Below are 20,419 nucleotides of genomic sequence, written 5' to 3'. Positions count from 1 at the left end.
TTTTTTAGCGATACATACTATATGACTATATAATATATATAAATATATAATCAGATAGTACATACTGTAAGATTTTTTAATACATATCCAGCAATGATTTATTACAAACCTACAGTTAAATTAATACATAGTTTACTGAATTTAGTATTCATTAGTGCATTGTATATGGTTAGTTGATATATACTCAGTAAAATATTCATCTGATGTCTTAATACATATCTCTAGATAAAGCAATACATAGCTTTCAAAATATAGCATTTATCGGTACATAGTACATGAGCGAATAATACATATTAGGTAACTCTTTGCTCTAAGACCTTATCTATTTCATAAGTTATAACTCATCCTCTATTATGCCAATACAACTATACTGTAATTGGACAAATTTGTAATTTCATAACATCATCGTCGCATGCAGAGATAGCGTATTGCAAAACAACTATAATTGGTCTTATGGCTTAGTACTTTGGATTTTGCAAACTTTGCTACAAAGGAATACTGGTCCATAATAAATCTTTTTTACTCATAATTTGATGCAATTAAAACCAACTCATATATTGGTATTTGGATGCCGGTACATTAGTTTGAGGTTTTTTTTTGACCTAAACATTTTAGAATTAAAAAAACCTTGCTTGAAGACCGGGTCCGCGGGTATGTGGGCTTCATCCTTCCTTACCTCTCTCTCTCTCTCTCTCCTCTCTCTCTCTCTCTCTGATTAAAGCAAGGACCAATGCTTGGATGAATGGGACTCCCAGCCCTTATCTAAAGTGGCAAGGTGTCGCACCACCCGAACCACAATTTGATTGTTGTATGTGGGCACAGTGATGGACATGAGTCATTTTGCACCAAGACAGAGAGTTCTAAAATATCGCTTGAGCATCTTTACCTTTAAAATCCGAAGTCCAAGGCTACAACTGTGAAGAGATTTTTCTAGCAAGTTAGTTAGAATCTTCAATCGAGCACATGACATGTTGGTATGGATTGTGGTGCACAATCATGTTATGGCCAATCTATAAAAAGGTTAAAACAGACAGAGTTGCACTTCCACAAACCAGAAATAAGCGTGTTCATTCATTAGAGAAGGTTATTTGGAAATGGACAGAAATAGAACTGTGCTTGCAGTACTACAATCTACATACAAAGAACTATTTTTTCCCCACGCATAAATGCAACAAGAATACGGCAAGAGTTTTACATGAGTTGCTAACCGTTGACACCGCGTACCTGACGTAGAAACTACCAAGACACATTCAAGTAACTGAGCACGGACATAGAATGGGAAAATCTAGAAGGCACTTGCGTTTACCGATCCTGCAAGGAGTTGTCCACCCCAACGGAAGTGCACCACATATTCTGTTACAAGATCAAACTCAAACTAGCATCATTGGTGCGGTAGAACCAAGCTTGCATGATCTCCTAATTACTTCAAGACTTGTTTGATTACGGAATAAGCGGGAAATATTTCTAACTTAGAGAAATATCCTTGCCAAATGCTAAAAACGGTCATGAATGCGGACTTAAATGCCAGACCGTAAGCCAACACAATGAAGTCCTCTGCCACCATTCTGGTGAAAAAGGCTTATACCGAGATCTCATTCTCTCTAATTACTACCCCGCAACATTTTCATAGGTAAACACATAAAAAAAAAAAAAAAAAAAATCTATGACCAAGTCAACATTCAATAAGCATTGAACACAACTCATTCTCTACACTCGTTACCTTCCAACCAAACACTAAAATCTTCTATTCCTCGAAACACACCTAGACCTTCAACAGTGCCATGAATATCTCTTTCAAAATTTATTCTGCAATCAAACATTACCTAAAAAATATAACACGCCTGGAGAACGGATTATATTTATTACTGATAATGAGGCGCCCACAATATTGCCCCACGTATTACAAGTACGACAGATGAGAGGCGTATTAATAACGCACGACCGCAGGTGCAATACAGGAAAGATGCACATCTCATGCAGGCACGGGCCTTGCAATCGACATCATGCCATGCACAAGTCCTGCAATCAGAGGTCGTATTCACGGCCAGGACGAGGCAAGCCGGTTTCCACACCTGCATGCTGAGACGGCCTCACAAATGATAATAGTCAAAGATCCCACCCGTGCCTCTTAAGAAAGATATAATAACAACATCAACCAATTGACCATTGGGAGATCAGCTGCAATGTCTTTACACTTCGTGGCCGAGAAAGAAGCAATTTAATGTCAAATCTTATTGCAGGTTTAAGGGGTTTGCACCATTATGTAATGATATCATAGTTATCAGTGAAAACAAATATTAGGAGACTTCAATATGCAAATTGCTAGAGAAGTCCCAGACCAAGCTCAAACTATAAATGATACTAACAATATTTCGTGGTTCAGAATAATTAAGCCGGCTTCTTGGTCATCAACCGGTTCTCAGGATGACATGGGCGTCAGCCAGTTCTCAGGATGATATGGACGCCGCTGTCTGTGTCTACAATGTCGCTCATCTCGCCCACTTTGAGGGCAAAGGTAGCTTCTTCAAAGGGCTTCTGCATCTGTCCCTTCCCGAAACGACCTGCAGCAGTGTAAAATACTATGGTCAATAGATCAGCTAAAATATCAAAAGCAAACACCTCGATGCTCAACAAGGCCAAAAGAGATAAGCAGATACATTTATCGACTTCTTGTACACACTAAGGATGGACTCGTTCAAACTTTGACAAGCGAACACATTTGAGGCCATAATGAATCAAATTTTACTTTAGAAGCTACTTGGTTTTATTTCCAACTTCCTTGCATTAGCTTCTCACACATTAGTTTCCATCTTCTTGGTGTTAGCTCTTTCATGAATCAGTTGTACCAAGAAGCTTATAGCTGTTTGCTACAGAGAGTAGCACTTCTCCAAAGTGACGACCATAAAGTCCTCAATCTTATGTAGCTTGCAGCTCTAACAGCAGTTATAACGAGCAATATCTCTCTAATATAACTTGTAGTACAATGAGCAAGATTTTTTTTGATCACTTTAAACTGCTGCTAATCTGCATCCCATGGAAGCCATTAACTAGAATTTGATTTTTTTTTTTTTTTTTAGAGAAACAAAGGGACTGAGGCGACTAATTGTTTTCCTGAACCTCACCAGTGTGCCATTCTTACAATACCCAGAAAGAAAACTTCCATTAAATATCCCTCAATCTTGCAATTATCGATAAAATATAATTGAGATATTAGATAACCACCTATCTTCCATAAGTAGCTTTGCTATCAGTGCCACTGTGACAGCAAAATATTACAGTCAAACAACAACAGGCCATGTGAATTACACTGTTACAAGGAAAATAGGGTCCCAACTGGTGTTGATGGCCAGCAAATATGCATGCCATATATGTAATTGCTTCTCAAAGAGGTACGATAACATGGAGAAAGAAAAAAAGAACAAGAAGAAGATTTGGAGCAGCTATATCCATCCATGGGTTATGCTCCATGAATAATGGAAAGACAACAGATTTGATAAATTTAGACATGGTTCAATGTAGTTCCAAAAACCAGTCTATGAACTATACACTGACAATACCGACAAAAGCTTCAAAGGACAATTGAGGCAGGCAACACTAGGCCTGCAAATGGGTCGGATCGGACTGGATCTTGAGTGATCCCGACCCGACCCGATTTCTTGATCGGGTCTTGATATTGGACCCATACCCATCCCAATAAAAAATCGAGTCAGATCGGATCAGGTCTATGACCGAATTTATTGACCCATTGGATCATTCAGATCGAGTCGGGTCCATATATAACCCGGCCCCAATCAATGAAATGTGGGTCCGGTTCGGATCCGGTTCGCATCGGATCACGGATTTAATTTATTTAAAACCTACCATCATTGAAGGATGACAACTAAGAAAGGCCTCTTTTCTTTTTTTCCTCCAATCCTCCAACTATAACTTTTAATAATTAATTGTATTGGATAGCTGAGGGAAACAAGCGATTTTTAAGAAGAATCAAGATTTCAGAAGTCCACACAAAAGAAGTAAAAAAAATATATGAATTTTATGTAGTGATATAATTGTCTTAATCTAAAACATCATACAAGAGGAATACTTGTACATGATTAAAAATGAGACTGCATATACTATGGATGATACAACATCTGTGTACATTAGAGCATGCTCTGAAATTTTTTAAAATCAACAAAACGAATTGGAATTCAAGAAGCCCTTTTGCTTTTATACTTCTTGGCACAATAAACATAAACCAGAAGGTTTAGAAAATTGAGCCCAACAAGAAGCCAAAAGAAGCAATTGAGATGCCTTTCGTTTAAATTATCAAGAATCCATCCAATCTTTCCTCCTCGGATTGTTATAAATATTACAACAGTCAGAATAAAAGTACTGAAGGGTTTGAAAAATTTTTAGTTTTAGAGATTTTTAGTTTGGGAATCAGATGGGGAAGACCGAAGGGTTTAGAAAATTTTGGCCCAAGCCCAAATCCCTATTTGGGTGAGTCACTCTAACTGAGTTCGGATCCTATGTTTGGATCCAGATCGGGTCGGGTCATATATCTTAAGATCCAAATTAACCCAAAAGTCTCCACGGGTCAGATCGGATCCGAATTCAAAAAATCCAGACCCGACCCGGAAAAGAGAACGGGTCCAATTTTTGAACCCGACCCGGCTCTATGGGTCTTTTAAATGGGTCCGGATCGGGTCTAACTGGATCAGGTCGGATCTAACCGGATCGGGTCATGGATCAACCCGACCCATTTGCAGCCTTAAGCAACACTAGATGGATCAGAAGGCCCATGCTCTAGTGGGAATTAACTATGGAATGCAAAAAAAAAAAAAAATCTGCGATACAGTGTATTTTACCAAAGCACATTAGATTGGTGAAACAAACTAACATGCTTGCAACAATGGCATGATTACCAAAGCATATCAACTGCAAACAATATTTGATCGCCTCATGAATTTCACAGAGATGCATAGAAGAATAGCATGCTTTGATGCAAATGTTAGATGAATTGACATAGTTTTGCATTTAATGTGGTCCAAATCCATCATTATCCCATTTTGTATTCCACACTATATACAGCATCAATATAACCTCTACATAGATGAAACATCGACTTCCAACAATATGGATAACACTTTGCAGTGATTTATCTTCAAAAAACTTGAACAAGTCAATTCTATTATTCAAATGCTTAATACAATATTTTGAGGCTCCATGCCAGGGGTTGTACTTGTATCTGCATCCAACCACATAAAAGTCATTTTAATTGATCTACAGACTACAAAGAAAAGTTGCACCTACCATCATCACTAAAATGATGATTCACTATCAAAAAATTTAAAAAAAAAAAATCAAAAGGCATGTAATAGCTAATGGCATTATAGTAAGTTGTATTTCACATTTATGATGTGGTATAATTTGTGTTTATGAACTTTCAGAGTGCTTTGATTACCTTTCCAATTATCCATTCTAGAAGGACAAGCATAACACTCCCTAAAGTGATAATTTTGCCCATTACTCATGAAAATATTATAAGCAATCTATGATTATGGTATATATAAAAAACAGCTGCATATGTCATCTCTGCAATTCAACATTTTAATTCATTTCTCTTGCCCATCCTCCTCATCAACTATTGTTATGACAAGCACCAGATCCTTCATGACCAAGATTTGTTTTACAAAGAAATATCCTGTTTGTTTCCAAGGATTTAAATCCCAAGCGTATCACGCCGTATTTCATGCTGTATTGCCCCACATCAACATGAAGTATCATCCATGCTGGCAAACCATGAATAGATGCCAGGGCATACCAAGGTATGTACTGTAGCACCTGATGATAGGTATGCCTATCCACATCATGGTATTTCAAACCACACCAATTTCTCAAGAGCAGGTGGGAAAATGCTCAAATGATTTGATTGAATATTTTCCTCAACTCCTTGTTTGAAACAAAAAAAAAAAAAGCTCCGTTCAATTGGTCTTGTTTCACACAAGGCATATGTGAGATAACCAATCAAGGTCTTCCTTCAGCAAAATATCAAGAAAAAAAATCTAAATATATTTTTAAAATTAGTTTTTCCACAACACGTATGATCAAGGCAACTGCTAGAATTTTATTTATCTACTTCCCTAAAAAAGGCATTAATCTTTCTATCTAACCATGGAATTGGCTTCCCAAACCCATTGCTATTAACCTACATGAAGGCTTGCTATTAATGATAAAGTAAGGTCATCTCAAATTCTTTCTCACAACCTAAACTCATATATCATATCACCAACGCTCGAGAGATGGAAATTTGCAGCAATGCACAAGCTTCATGCAATTTCCTAAAACAAATAATGGTAATGCAAAAGTGGGAAAAAAAAAAAAGAGCAAGCTACAAAATAACGTCAAAACTTGGTAAGAGAGAGGATCTAACATTGCATACTCCAACTATGGACAAATATTAAGCTTAACATATCATGGTTGGCTAGGATAAATCCAACATCACTGTGATTCAAATTCTATGTCTAGAGAGTTGGTATGCCCTCCTACATACTAAAGTTGCATAAGAAAAGATCCATCCTTTTTCTCTCATTATCTGTGGAAGCAATCAAAATCTCTCAAAAACCATTGAAGCAACGCTCAAGGCATTCACCTCATCCACATGTCTTCTACAGCCACCTCAGATGTCGAGCAAACCTACGGTTTCATGCACACAGACCATCTAAGTTGATTACCCACAGCTTTATTCTTTATAAAAGCATCTGGTTTGGGAATAAAGCAATCCTAAGACATAGGATAGGCTACATGCCTGCTGAACAGCTTTCTGAGAACAGATATAAGCAACGAACGATTATGCCACTCAAATTTGCTTATGCCATGCATAACCACATGCAGGGAAAGCTGACAGAAGCTTTTCTAGCATAGAGCCATCATTTAAGCATGTCTACCATTTATAATGTGGGGAAACCCCTAACAAAAGTTATTTCAGAAATTCTAGCTATACAAGAATAGGAAAAATTTGTGGCATAAATATACCAATAGGCATAGCTGTTTTTATTCCAGCTTTCCTCATTCTCGAAACAAACATAGCCTATTTATGCAAATTTGCAAAATCTATCATGAGTATTCACCCATGATCCTCCACATCAGCAATTCCTATAATGCATCCTCACTAGTAAGTCCTACCATGCAAAATTTATATAACTAGCACCTACAAATATCATCGTACTGATACTAATCTTGTGTGGTTGTATGAAGTTCATAGACAAACATACTGACCTATATAACATCACCACCATTTTGTTGTCTTATAAAAAATATATTATATATCGACAATGCCAAAGGCATGTCAAGATCACAAACAATTACCAGTATGTACCCTCAAAAATCCCATACTAATCTACCACTAATTTCTAAGACAACTTAGCTAGTCCTTTTCCTCCAAAATCTTTTGCATTAATACATTAAACTCCTAAGATTCCTCCAAATTCTACCTGTGGTGAAGATGTTGAAAGAACACACCGTCGCCTCTTCATTCCCACTTAGGGTCTACATATCAGCCACTTATCAATTTTTTGGCTAAATAAGGAATATAATATTTCTCTAATGACAACAAAAGTAAATGCAAAAGACAGTTAGATAAAAAAATAATGTGACATAGACAAGATATAATGTACTACAATAATTGGATTCCGACACATACCCAAGTGTTTAGCTCAGCAAGAGAGAAAAAGAAAGATATAGAGGCATGTAGGATGCCATATAAATATAACTAAACTATATAATTATACCTTTAAAACATTATCTCTTTAAATATTAAAATGAAAATATTTCTAGCATATGAACGTAACGCATATTTCTAGTAGATGCAGCATTCATAAAGGTCGTAAACTACAAAATTAACTCTCATATAGCATTGATTTATTGAATTACATGCCTCTTAACCATGGAATCTCCGTTCATTCATTGTTAACAGCCAGCCATTAAATGAATTAGAATTATCTACATAATTTTTTTAACGCAAGAAAGTATTTCCACATGCTAAAAGAAGTATTTCTACATGCTAAGAGCAGTGGCAGAAAGAATCAAAATTACATGCTCGCATTAAACCCTAAGCTCAAAATACTACCGTGTCTCGATGTATGAATAAAAAACAATTAGCAAACAAAGAAAGAAGTGGTTCAACAAAATCAACAAGAAAAAGCCCAATCTTATCAAGGAAAAAGAAAAAGGTTTAGTTCCAACTAACGCATCATGGATCAGGGGAAAAAAAAAGAAAACCCTGACCCTAACCCTAATGTCCGAACATCGGGTCGAATCTAATGGGGGAGGGACTTACCTAGATCGCCGCCGCGCTTGGCGGAGCTGCAGTCTGAGTGGCGGGCAGCGACGTCCTCAAAGCGGACCTTGCCGTCGAGGATATCATCACGGAGGGCGCGGATCTGGCGGACGGCAGCGTCCCTGGTGGTGGCGCAGATGATGCGGCCGTCGGGGTCCTTCCAGGAGGCCTTCCGCCGCGAACCCTCGTGCTTTATCAGGATGTGCGAAGCCCTCACCTGCTGCTCCGATGCCATCTTCTCCTCCTCCTCGTCCTCCTCTTCTTCAACTGTTGCTACCGCTGGATCGCAGAGAGGACACTGCCTTGGGCTTGATTTTATGGACGAGAGAATGATATAAAAAGAAAAGCTTTGGTGAGGCGGCGACTTTTTGGCTTGTGGAGAGAGAGAAGCAAAGATTCCTCACTATTCTATTTTAATCTTTTTTTTTCATAAAGAGACATCGAAAGAAAAAAAAAAAAAAAACGTTTTCATGAACCCCACTTTTTTTTTTTATAAAATAAAAAGAGTTGGAAGGGATGAATCCAACGGATGAATACATCACTTCAATATCATTAAATTTAATAAATAAAAAATTATTTTTAATACTCATGCCCTAGTTATTAGGGTCAGCTTCTTTCTAATCATTCACATGCGTCTTCCATTTAATCAAAGCTTCAGCATCCATCATGACTCAAATCTGGGTCACTTGCATGGAAGCTAAGGTCCGTCCAACCAGCCACTCCCTCAATGATTGAAATCTCACTTTATTTAAGCTGGGTTGGGTTGGCTTGGCTTAGGCCCGTATAGTCACACCACAAACAAAGAGCTCGCATAAATTTCTAAGTGCTATTTGGTATATCATCAGTGATATAATATTAGGATAATGTAATCACTGGAGTGATGTAATTATTGTAGTGATATAAATACTGGAATAATATACAAATACTCAGATGATATATGATCATCGTATTTGATATATCATTGAAATATCATTGAAAATAAAATATTACTGTATTTGATATATTACCAAATAGTGATAGTAATAATGTATAAAATTTCATAAATATCTTATACATCAGTATATAATAATTATTCTATAATTTGATTAAATATTTTTCATTTATAATCTTTAAAAAAATATATAACAATAATAATAATAATATATATATTTATTATTATAGATATTTATTTGATGAAGCTATTAAAATGATATTATGATAATATTATATATAATCATGTTGATTAGATCCAGCTAATTTTGACCATCAATATCCAGACTATCCATTAAGAATAATTAGCCATCAAAATAAATTAGAAAAAAAAATGAAGAATTTAGCATGATCCATCGATGCTAATTAACCATATCTATCTATAAAAATAAAATAGATATCTATTAAATAAATAAAAAATATTAATATTATTTAATTAAATTTATCAATAAAAATAAAAAATATATTTAATAGATAAATATCTATAAAAAAATAATTTTTTTATTTTTTAATTTATTAATTAAAAATATTTTTATTTCAAAATAATTACAGTACACCGTTAATATCTGATAATATGAAAATATGTGTAGTAACAATATTACTATATTGTACAGTACTCTTATCATCAAATTTATCGATAGATTTTTCGTCACTAGATAAAATTTTATAATATTAAATAAAATGATCATCACATCAGGCGTGCAATATCACTTCCTACCAAGCAGCCCCGCAGGGGTTCGGGCATTCGGCATTCCCAAGTACCATTCTGAGGTTCTCCGTTGCCTTCGTCAGATCTCTCTCCGCAGTTGCTGCTTCCGCTGCCCTTTGTTTACTCTTTCCATGGCGGTTCCAGGCCCAGTGTCAGCATCTTTGCTTTCGTAAGGCTCTCGTTCTCTCTATCTCTCTTGCTCTTCTTCGTCGATTTCTTCTCCGCGCTCGCTTAATCTTTCTCTCTATCGATCCAATAGGTGGCTCGTGCATCGGCCTTTACCTTTGGCATCGTCTATGGGAGTATAAAGCTCTCCTATCTCAAGGTATGGTCACTTCCATCCCTCTTATCCCCTCCGATTCAATCTCTGGAAAGTCCTATTGTTTTTTATAATTCCTCGCATGAATCTGGGATCTCAGTCATTCTTTGTGATCTTGTTATCCATTTTCGACTAATTTTTATTGGGTTTTTTCCCTCGTCTCTTTGAATGCTAAGCAGGTGGTATTATTGTTTTTTTCTTAAAAGAATTGCGCAAGTTGGTTCTTCCTTTAGAAAAGGAAAATAGTACTCGGGTCAGAGCGTGACCATTTCTCACCTTTGAGGGTTGTAGTTAGACGTGTCAGAGATTAGGTCTTGGTTTTTTGGAGCAATTATGGCATGTCTTCTTAGAAGATGTCCCATATAAGAAGTATTGGATATTTTCTCCACTGAAACCTATGATTTTTGTCATGTAAGCCTGGTGAAAACCAATGTGCCTTTTTTCATGGGAATACATAATAGATAGATTTAAGGCATAAGAAACAAATTGATACATACAACTAAAGGCCCATTTTGTAGTGGTTAGTTTTTTTCTGTTTTGTTTTCAAAAAACCAAGAAGAGAAATGAACTAGACTGAACAACATTTATGATGAAACCCTTGTGCTTTTCGAAATCGTTCATAGAAGATTCAGAGCTTTTGGAAGCAAAGATTATTGCGTTCAAGAAAGAGCAAAATAAAAGCAAGGGATAACAGAAATTTTGGTGAATGCTATCTTCAACATCAATCACCCAATTGTATTTCGCTAATGTATGGAGAAACAAAAACATGAAAATGACAATGATGTCCAACAAGCCCTAAATTTTTTGAGCATCTTCTTTTTGAAGATGAAGGAGCCATTGATAAGATGGGAAACAAAACTCAAGACTTAGTTTGGACTTTGGAGACCTTTGTTTTCTGGTGATATGATGGAGGTTGTGGGGCATTGGTTTGGTTTTCATAATCTCATTGTAGGGGAAAATATGGAGAATGTTAGGATTGCAGTCGTGCCAAGTCGAGTCGAGTAGCTAGAAGCTCGAGCTTAACTAAATTCAAAATAATCGAGTTTGAAATTCTACTCAGATCGATCAAGCCTTAACATCCAAACTTGAACTCGACTCAAAAAAAAAAAGCAATACTCGAGATTGACTTTTCTTGACTCAAATATTAACAGAGCCATATTCAAACTTGAGTTTATGATCAGATTTGAGCTTTGATCATAATTTAAACATATAGTTAAAAGTTAAGAGTTACATTAGATTTAAAATATAAATATTATATTTTAAAATATTATATGAATAATATATATTATAAATAAAATATAATATAATTTTACACACGCACGCGCGCCGCTACATTAGATTTAAAATATAAATATATTTTAAAATATATATAATAAATATAATAAAATATAATATCATTTTACATACGCACGTGCGTGCACGCCCGCGAGTAAGCTCGCGGGCCTTCAAGTCAAGTATTTGGCTACTTGAGCTTGGCAATAATCGAGTTGAGTCAAGCTTGGACCCAAATCAAGCTCGAGCAGCACATGAGCTTTTCAACTCATTTGCACCCTTAGCAAATGTTATAAACTATCTTGCCTCCATGCTTAGGGTGGGATTCCCTAAACACAAAATGTTTCATCTTAGATATGTTATCATAGGTGAAACCATGATATTTCGGACTAGATTTGAATATGCTATAATTGGATACACGTTCAACAGAAAAAGGTAGTTCCTGTAATACCATACCTTTTGGGAGTATATTCTTTGCATTAGTTGAATAATTAGATTGTTTGGTTAGTCATTGCCAAAACTGCTCTTCTTCATAAGGTTGACCACTTGAAATTTGACTGGAGTGCAACGCATACCGTTAAGCATAAGTGAAGCTGATGCTAATCTATTTTTACTATTTGTCCTCTGATCTTTTTTTCTTTCTTCCTAAGCGTGCATCTTGTATACCTATAAGCTAGCATCATTAGAAACTTGATGTATAAAGTGAAAAGCTTGTTTCCATTATGAGGGTGAGCACAAAGAAGCTTATGGTGATGTGAGTTGGAAGTGATTTTGATATATCATGAGCGGATTGGTTCTAGCAAAGGATTGTCCATTTGGAGAAAGAGTTGGATTGTGATGGTAGGTTTTTTGTCTTCTTGGTATTGCTGGTTAAAACCTTGAATTCCAATATATATATATTGAAGAATTTCTTCATGATTACAGACAAACAAGAATGCAGGCTCACAAATATAAGGCAGCCAGGGTTAGAGTACAAACAAGACAGATGTCAAAGGTTTATTTGCATCACCTAAACTACCTAATACCTTTGGGTACTGTTTGATAGAGATGATATTTCACATCACCCCAGTGATGTGAGTTAGGTGATATGATCATCTTATTTGGTATTGCAAAATCCCATCCAATGATGAAGAATTCAGTGATAAATCCAGTGATAGCATCACTGCATTGTGCAGTGATGCTATCACCACACATATCCTAGGTGATAGCACATCATCGGGTATTGATGATGTGCTAAAGTTATTTTGGGGCAAAAATATCCCTAGTCATTAAATTAAGAAGGAATAAAAATCTCCTCATCTCTTTCTTTTCTTTGACCTTTCATTTTCAGTAACACCCCCTATAAAAGAACGCCCTCTTTTATTTATCTACTAGATGCCTATTTTATTTTTATTGATAAGTTTAGTTAAATAGCATGGATGTCTTTTATTTATTTGTTGGATGTTTATTTTATTTTTATAGGTCGGTATGGTTATTGGCATGAATGGATCATACTAAACCCTTCATGCTTTTTTTTTTTCTTCATTCTATTTTGATGGACTAAATCATTCCTATTAGGCAACTCTGATATTAATGATTAAAATTGGTTAAGACTAGCCAAGCTCGATTATATATAATATTATCATAATATTATTTTAATAGCCTAATCAAAATAGATATCAATAATAATAATAAATATTACTACTACTACTACATGTTTTATGTTTTTGTAGAAATTGTAAATGAAGAATGTTTGATCAAATTGTAGAATAATTATTGCATACTAATGTGTAAGACTATTATTGGTATTTTATACATTATCACTATCACTACTTAGTAATATATCAAGCATAGTAAAATTCTACTCTTAGTGATATTTCAGTGATATACTAAACACGGTGATCATACATCATCCCTGTATTTGCACATTACTCTAATACTCATATTATCCTGATGATTACAACACTGATGATATATCAAACAGCACCTTGCTTTTATCGCCAACAGTTCAAAGGACGATGTGATTCTTGTGATTTGAATGGAGCATTTAATGCCATCTAGAAAAGTCAATTGTATGGCCTGATGACATTACATTCAATACCTAGTTAAATTTTAAGAAGATGCCTATCCTTTGCATTGGAATTTAGGATGAGCACTCCGGTAATTAGGCTGGTGCATATAAAACTCTCATATGCAATGTTTGTGTTATTACCTTGTTATACACACTGAAAAATTAGCATGGTCAGTGGAGGGCTTAAAGTATGGATTCAACTACACCATTATGTTGATGCATACTGTACTGTGTGTGCCTCGCTAGCAAGGCACCAGAGTGGTATAGGGCTATGTGCCCTTATAGTGTGTGCTGATTCATGCGTATTTGTGTTAGCTTCTGCCAGTTCATGCAGGTCATGCAGGCCATTTGCCAGTTCATGCTGGTCATGCTGATTCATGCCTATTTGGCTGCATGACCAGCATGGTTCAACAGCATATTCTGTGTCAACCTGTGACCAGCATGGGCATGGGATATGGTTACTTTAATGCTTAATTATGATGTGGTGATGCACTCTGGTGCAATAGAAGTGATTTTGAGGTTGATAATTTTAGGTAGAGCATAGACACTTCATGGGTGGGATACACATGATCAATGGGAGATTCATAATGGGTCGTTTTATTTACTTATTGTGAAATTGAGAAAGCCTTTACATGGGAATCTTTGTAGGTTAGGGAATCTAATATTTGCTTAATTGGGATTCAACCATGAGGGGATCTAATTGGACAACAGCAAATGAAATAATTAGGTTGCTTTGTTTCAGACTGAAATTACCCTTTGTGCAAGCAGTTTTGCTCAGCATCCAGTGTAGTTCGTCTATTTTCAAAGCTCCTATTTTACTGATAGAGTTGAAATCATTCAGAATGATTTCTTTTTGAGGAAGAGAGTTCAGAGTAATTCGTTACTACAGGGGACCTAGGGTATGGTCAATAGGTTTGGTCTTGGTCGCATGGAAGTTGAGATATGAGTTTTCTGCAGTTAATTTAGTGGTTCTGGAGCTAATCTGCAAGAAGGGATTTTTTTAGGTGGGAAAAAAAGAAGTAACAAAGTCAAGGTACCATAGAATTGGAGGTAAGCACCATTTCATTTTTGCCATCGCAATATGTTTACTCTATATGGAGGCAATGGTTGGTAAATTGCTATATTCTGGACAGAGGCAATGGTGTATAGAGGCAATATGCTTTCAAGTATGAAAATGCCTAAATGTCAGCATATATGATCCCATGGCATCAGTGTCGTTCTGGAGGTAATAAAACATGACATAGTGCTTCTTGCAACCAGTGACCTAGGGATGGGAGCAAGGCATTTATGTTTTGTACATGTTCGTAGCTAATGTCATATTTTCCTTCTGACCCTTCCAGGCAAAGGCAAAGTCTCACAAAAAGGAGGAGGCAAAGGGCCATCACTGAATGAAGGGATGCAACCAGTTGATGATCCCCTCCTGATATGAATCCAGCGATAGAATTTTTGTTATCATCTTTTGTTTTTTTTTTTTTTTTTGGCCTTTTCTTGTTGCAGTATACTTTGCACCACGGGTTCATGGTTCGTTCCAGGTTGCTCAAATCTCGCGCATGGAACAAGGGAGGAATGTTTGAGATATTACCTCCTGTCCAAAATAATGGATATTCTTGATGACAGCAGTTGAAAGTGAATTTTGGACCCATTTTACATCAAATCTGTTCACTTAAGGTGCGTTTGGTTACATTTTTTGATTTTTAATTTTTAAAAAATATTTTTTATTTTTTTTATTTTTATTATTAATAAAAATAAAAAAATAAAAAATATGTTTGGTAATTACATTGTATAAAGTAAAAAATAATATTTGAGGACGACAGATGAAGAGCTCGATGAGTGAGAAGGGTTTCAAAAAGAGGAAAAAAAGGAGTGAAAAGGTGAAGAGTCGATGAAGGAGAAGGATTCGGATTCTTTACTTTTTGATTTGGTATTTTTGATGTGCGGAAGTAAAAAATAAAAAAAAAAATAAATAAATTTTAAAAAAAAAATTTTTTGCTTTGCATATAAAGTAATTATTCTGATTTTTTTTATTTTTCTTTTTACTTTTCATGATGTTATCAAATATTATTTTTTAATTTTATTTTTTAAAAATTAAAAATAAAAAAAATATATTTTTTTAATGACTAACCAAATGCACTTTTAATTTTTTCTTTGATTTGTCATCTAACTAGTGTTTAGCCAGCATTCTTTTAGTTGTGCTTTTTTACTGGCGATCTCCAGGTGAGAAATGATAAGCATGATCAAAGTGTTGGAAAATTTTATCAGTTTCTATTTCGTAGACATCAGATGTTGCCTGGGTTCAAATTAATGTCAGCACTATTTGTTTCTCCTACCTAAGCCTTAGCAAGCTTATTATAAGCTCCATATCTCTCTACATTACATGTTGGGAAAATTATCTATAGATTTTTGGATTGATTCAAAATTACTATTAAATTTTTTAAATTTTATAAAATATTTTTAAATTATTAAGAAGTTATTTCTAAATTCTTACTATTCACGCAGATTGGTTATACAGATCTATATTCAAATTACACATGTCTATATTTAGATTACACGATAACTTAAATATAAATTTGTGTAATTTGAATATAAATCTATGTAATCTGAACATGAACTTGTGTAATCAATCTGTGTGGATGGCAGCGATCTACAAATAACTTCTTAGCAGTTCAAGAATTTTTTATGAAATCTGAAAGCTTTAGTAACTTAAAAATTATTTTTGAATCAATCTAGAGGTCTATAGATAATTTTTTCTTGCATATTTGTCTGGCTAGCTACGTGAAGCATCGGTGATAGTGTATCACTTGTTTGCCATTTGGTAACAGAATTTTTTTCGAGGGAGAATAAAAATCTTCTGTGCTTTTTGTAACATAATATGAGAAATGAGCATGATTAAATCACAGGTGGCTGGTGCTAGTTTCAGGTTTCAATTTAGCGAGGGAGCAACCATGTGGTTCTGGAGATGAACAAGATTAGATTAAGTGTTACCATGTAATTAATACCGAAGAGTTAAGAACTTGTCACGGTTTAATATATATGGGAAGATGGCGCACAGCTATGTGCAGTGGTGTACCAGGCCTTTCTGATAATTAAAAGAAAAAGGTAAAGGTAAAATAAAAGGAAAAAGGTAAAATGAAGGGGAGAGTGATGAAAAATAAAGACGGCAATTGAATCGGATTGGATCGGTGGAATCAGATGGAAGATACATAAAATATTTATTAATTTATATCTGATTTATTTATTAAACGAGTTTACATTCAGTTCTGAATATAATTTTTTATAAAATAAATATTTTTATGTTATTTATTAATATTTTTTATCTTATTTTTATTTGCTCATCCAGAAAGAAGGGACACAAACTTGCTACCCACGCAAACATCCGTGGGTCCAAACACGTCCCTTTCTTCCCGTGCAAAGCGTCAGTGGTGCTGCCTCGTCCTGTCTTGAATTTTTCTTCTTGGTTTGGGATATGATGGACGACTCGGAACTTTCCGGGAAATTTCCATTGGCATATTTCAAAGATATTGTGAATTTTAATTGAACTAAAGAATATTTTTCCTTGCATATTTTACCCTGATCGAAGGACTTTGGCTTTTGTCCACTCCAGCATAAAATATCCTATTACTTAAGTGAACACAAAAAATTTTGAAAAATGGTAGAGCAAAGCGAAGTGAAATAAGATTTCAGGTCCGTGACATGAAGGAATCGACTCGTAGCATCGATTGGACCACGAGGCACAGTCATTAAAAGTGGGGAACCAGTGGCATAAATGCGCAGTTTTGTGGGTAACATAATTGATTCCAGCGTAGGAAAAGACGAAATCGGTGAGAGCTAATAAAAGGGCAGCCGGGGTTGGATTGGTTCTGCAAGGGAGGTGGAACTCATTCATGTAGAAAGACTTGGAAGGGTGCTTCTTCCGTCGATGGTGTCATGGAATGAAATATAAAGCAAGGTGCGACTCATCTGTTCTCTTTCTAAACACCATGGCTTTTTGGTTCGAGATGTTTATAGCTAAAGCATGTTGAGAAGTGATTTAATGTTCAAGTGCTTGTTATAGAGGACTGAAATCATCTCTATTTTCTTAAAAATCTTGAGCGTTCTGTAAGATGTTTATGGCTAAAGCATGTGGAGAAATGATTTAATGTTCAAATACTTGTTACAGAGGACAGAAATCATCTTGAGCGCTAGCTATTTTCTCAAAATTCTTGAGCGTTCATCCTTTCTATTCCGGAAAAAGTGAGAGTCGCATGGAGATTAGGGGATGGTGGACCTGCTTCACTGTAAGCATATATCAAGCGTACAGAAGAAGGATTGATTGCAAAGAGAGTATGTGACATGGAAGATTGGTTGGGATGGACAAAAAAAATTCTTGGATTTCAAGCAAAGTGGGCGTGGGAGGTATCGGCAAAATTATCACGGTGTAGCTGGTCCTAAAGGGAAAACAATATATGTTTGTTCTTGAATATGAATCAGAATGCACTCGTTCTAGATGATGTCTGGAACAAAAAAAAAAATATTGAAATATTTGTTCAGAAATCAAAAATGGATCTTAATATTTTATTTTTGGATGATGTCTGGAATGAAGACATCAAATATTTAGTCATGCACAAAGGATCCATAGAATGGATGAATAAATGATTATTTTTGGTCATGAATCTAGATGCATGATTTCTGGACGATGTATGGAATGAACATATGAAATGTTTAAAGGACTAGCAATACTGAGCATGTTTGGATTTGGAAGATCATTTTTTTGCCAAACAAAGAGCTTCTAGTCATTTTTTTATAAATATGATATGTTTTTATGATATATGAGCTAGGAATCAGAAAAAATATCTGAAAAGCAGACCAATTTAATGCAAAATTTGCATTTGTCAAGGATTTTCTCTCCTTTTCATGACAACCCTCTGGCATACCAAACTTGGGTGTAGTTTCAGAGGTCTACTTCAAAGAGGTCTTCCAGAAAATATCACTGACAGTATGACTTTTTGCTCGGTTTCAAAAATCTTATGCTCTCTATCTCTCTTTCACACCATAGTTAGCCTCTCAGTTAGGGTGAAAGGGATTGGATTTGCAAGCTTTTGGTGTATCACACAGCTTTCACTCTTAAAGCTTCAAAGGTGGAAAGGTAATGTCGAAAGAATTTTTACTTGATTCATAATGTTGCACAATCATGTTAGAATTACATAGTTGTTTAACTTTTCTTCTTTATATTGCATGAACTATAGGGTTTTTGTTGATATATGTTGGAGGTGATGGGGCTTCTTGCATAAAGCACATGTGTGGCCACACTGCATGTACATGGAGTTTTGAGGAGGTAACTTCATGTACTACTAATAGCCTATTGCTGTGTTTTTGCTTTATATTTTGTATTTCACATCATACTGCATTAACTTCTTGTTGACAAATGGATAGGGGGTAAGTAGGCTCAATAAAAAGGAACCAACCCACACCAAACATGTTTTGTACTCCTATTGTTTCCCTTCAAATATACGCATTGAACTATTTTGCAACTCCCTAATCTGAATGCTTCAGTCTCTTTGCAGTCACAATTTTGTGAATTTACCAAACAATAGCCTGAAAGTTCATACTGTAGCAGTATCCAAGTTGATATCTTCTCCCAAGTCATGTGACAAGATGGACATAGCCATGCATGTACTTGGATGCAGAGGCCACCCTTTTCTGTTCTTTGGGGTCAGATGCCTAACCATGCTGGGCCATTGGTGAACTCTGATGCCAAAAGACAGCTGCATGGAGGGTGTGTATGATGAAGGAGAGAGTGAAGTCCGTGGATCAGAAATACACTATGATGCCAAGCACATCAGCATTACAACATGAGGCCATGCAAAGAGCTCTATGATGATGTAATTCTGCTGGCATAGTGTGCATCCATCTTTGGCTAGGGTGCCTTGCAGGTAACATTTATTTCTTCTATAGGATTGGTTGTTGCTTATCTGGATGTAATGCTGAACTAACTGTTTCTTTCTAACGTCAAGGCATGCAGTTCCATCCCACGAACCGCAATTTTTGATTCCTCTTTTCATATCTGATCACATCATGATGCAAGATGGAGGAAGTATGACATGCTGTAATTGCTATTATCAATGGAGAAGGGGATTTGTTGCAAACCTGTAATTCAATAATATAGTTTATCTTTAGTATGTTGGCAAAGTTGAGTTATAGAAGCATTTGTTACCAGTTAACTTCAATGTCAACATGTTTCCTCTTAATTTTAACCGAACAAAGTCTGATTAAAGCATTGGCCCAGTATTGTGAACTACTATCTGCTTGCATGTTGTGGTTGCAGGATCATATGGTAGCTATGAGCTAGTAAACCCAGGATCAGTTTATAGAAGCATTTTTTCAGTATGTTAGAGATGAGCCACCACTGGGTTTCAGTAATGCCAATTTACAATAATGTGTTTTCTCTGTTCCGTGTGCATGGAATGTCATCTCATAATCTACTTCTATTACTGCGTTACATCTAATTTAGTGTGCATGGAATGTCATCTCATGATCTACTTCCATTACCGTGTTACATCTAATTTCGGCATTTAGTTTCTGCTAGAAGTGGTTCTCTCTCCTTTTTTTTTTTTTTTGTTTCTTTTTTCTGAGCAGAAATAAGCCTCTGCTTTACTTTATTGGACTTGATTTTTTGCTCTTTGTTCCTGTGGAGGCTTAGGTGCCATGTGAGTTTCAGTGGTCGTACCTTTTTTTACTGCATTGCACCATGCTACATATGGATCTGGGCACTGGGTGCTTGTATTACACTCTTGACAAAAGACT

At 35.6% G+C, this 20,419-nt stretch overlaps 2 protein-coding genes across 2 annotated transcripts; one reads left to right on the top strand and one right to left on the bottom strand.

Annotated features, from left to right (window-relative positions):
• Positions 1 to 2,203: 2,203 nt before the first annotated feature.
• On the bottom strand, positions 2,204 to 8,701 carry LOC105044138 (peptidyl-prolyl cis-trans isomerase Pin1). Its single transcript, XM_010921935.3, has 2 exons — positions 8,321 to 8,701; positions 2,204 to 2,561 (listed from the first exon to the last, which is right to left on the bottom strand). Exons 1-2 carry the CDS (start codon positions 8,553 to 8,555, stop codon positions 2,437 to 2,439), a joined length of 360 nt encoding a protein of 119 aa, XP_010920237.1. The 5' UTR covers positions 8,556 to 8,701; the 3' UTR covers positions 2,204 to 2,436.
• A 1,292-nt stretch (positions 8,702 to 9,993) lies between these two features.
• LOC105044139 (uncharacterized) lies at positions 9,994 to 19,913 on the top strand. Its single transcript, XM_073255421.1, has 6 exons — positions 9,994 to 10,167; positions 10,258 to 10,323; positions 18,513 to 18,761; positions 18,862 to 18,950; positions 19,169 to 19,548; positions 19,630 to 19,913. Exons 3-5 carry the CDS (start codon positions 18,530 to 18,532, stop codon positions 19,358 to 19,360), a joined length of 513 nt encoding a protein of 170 aa, XP_073111522.1. The 5' UTR covers positions 9,994 to 10,167; positions 10,258 to 10,323; positions 18,513 to 18,529; the 3' UTR covers positions 19,361 to 19,548; positions 19,630 to 19,913.
• Positions 19,914 to 20,419: the final 506 nt, after the last annotated feature.

The sequence above is a fragment of the Elaeis guineensis genome, chromosome 4, assembly GCF_000442705.2.
Source record: "Elaeis guineensis isolate ETL-2024a chromosome 4, EG11, whole genome shotgun sequence".
NCBI lineage: Eukaryota > Viridiplantae > Streptophyta > Magnoliopsida > Arecales > Arecaceae > Elaeis > Elaeis guineensis.
The sequence above is the reverse complement of the archived record's forward strand: the minus strand, read 5'-3'. Positions and strand labels throughout refer to the sequence as shown.

What these genes read in the sequence shown, in the direction of transcription:
- LOC105044139 (XM_073255421.1), top strand. Translation starts at nt 18,530, where the DNA reads ATGACAACCCTCTGGCATACCAAACTTGGGTGTAGTTTCAGAGGTCTA. An exon ending in AAAGCTTCAAAGGTGGAAAG is followed by an intron (nt 18,762 to 18,861) that starts GTAATGTCGAAA and finishes CATGAACTATAG; the next exon opens with GGTTTTTGTTGATATATGTT. An exon ending in GTACATGGAGTTTTGAGGAG is followed by an intron (nt 18,951 to 19,168) that starts GTAACTTCATGT and finishes TGAATGCTTCAG; the next exon opens with TCTCTTTGCAGTCACAATTT.
- LOC105044138 (XM_010921935.3), bottom strand. Translation starts at nt 8,555, where the DNA reads ATGGCATCGGAGCAGCAGGTGAGGGCTTCGCACATCCTGATAAAGCAC. An exon ending in CAAGCGCGGCGGCGATCTAG is followed by an intron (nt 2,562 to 8,320) that starts GTAAGTCCCTCC and finishes ACACTGCTGCAG; the next exon opens with GTCGTTTCGGGAAGGGACAG.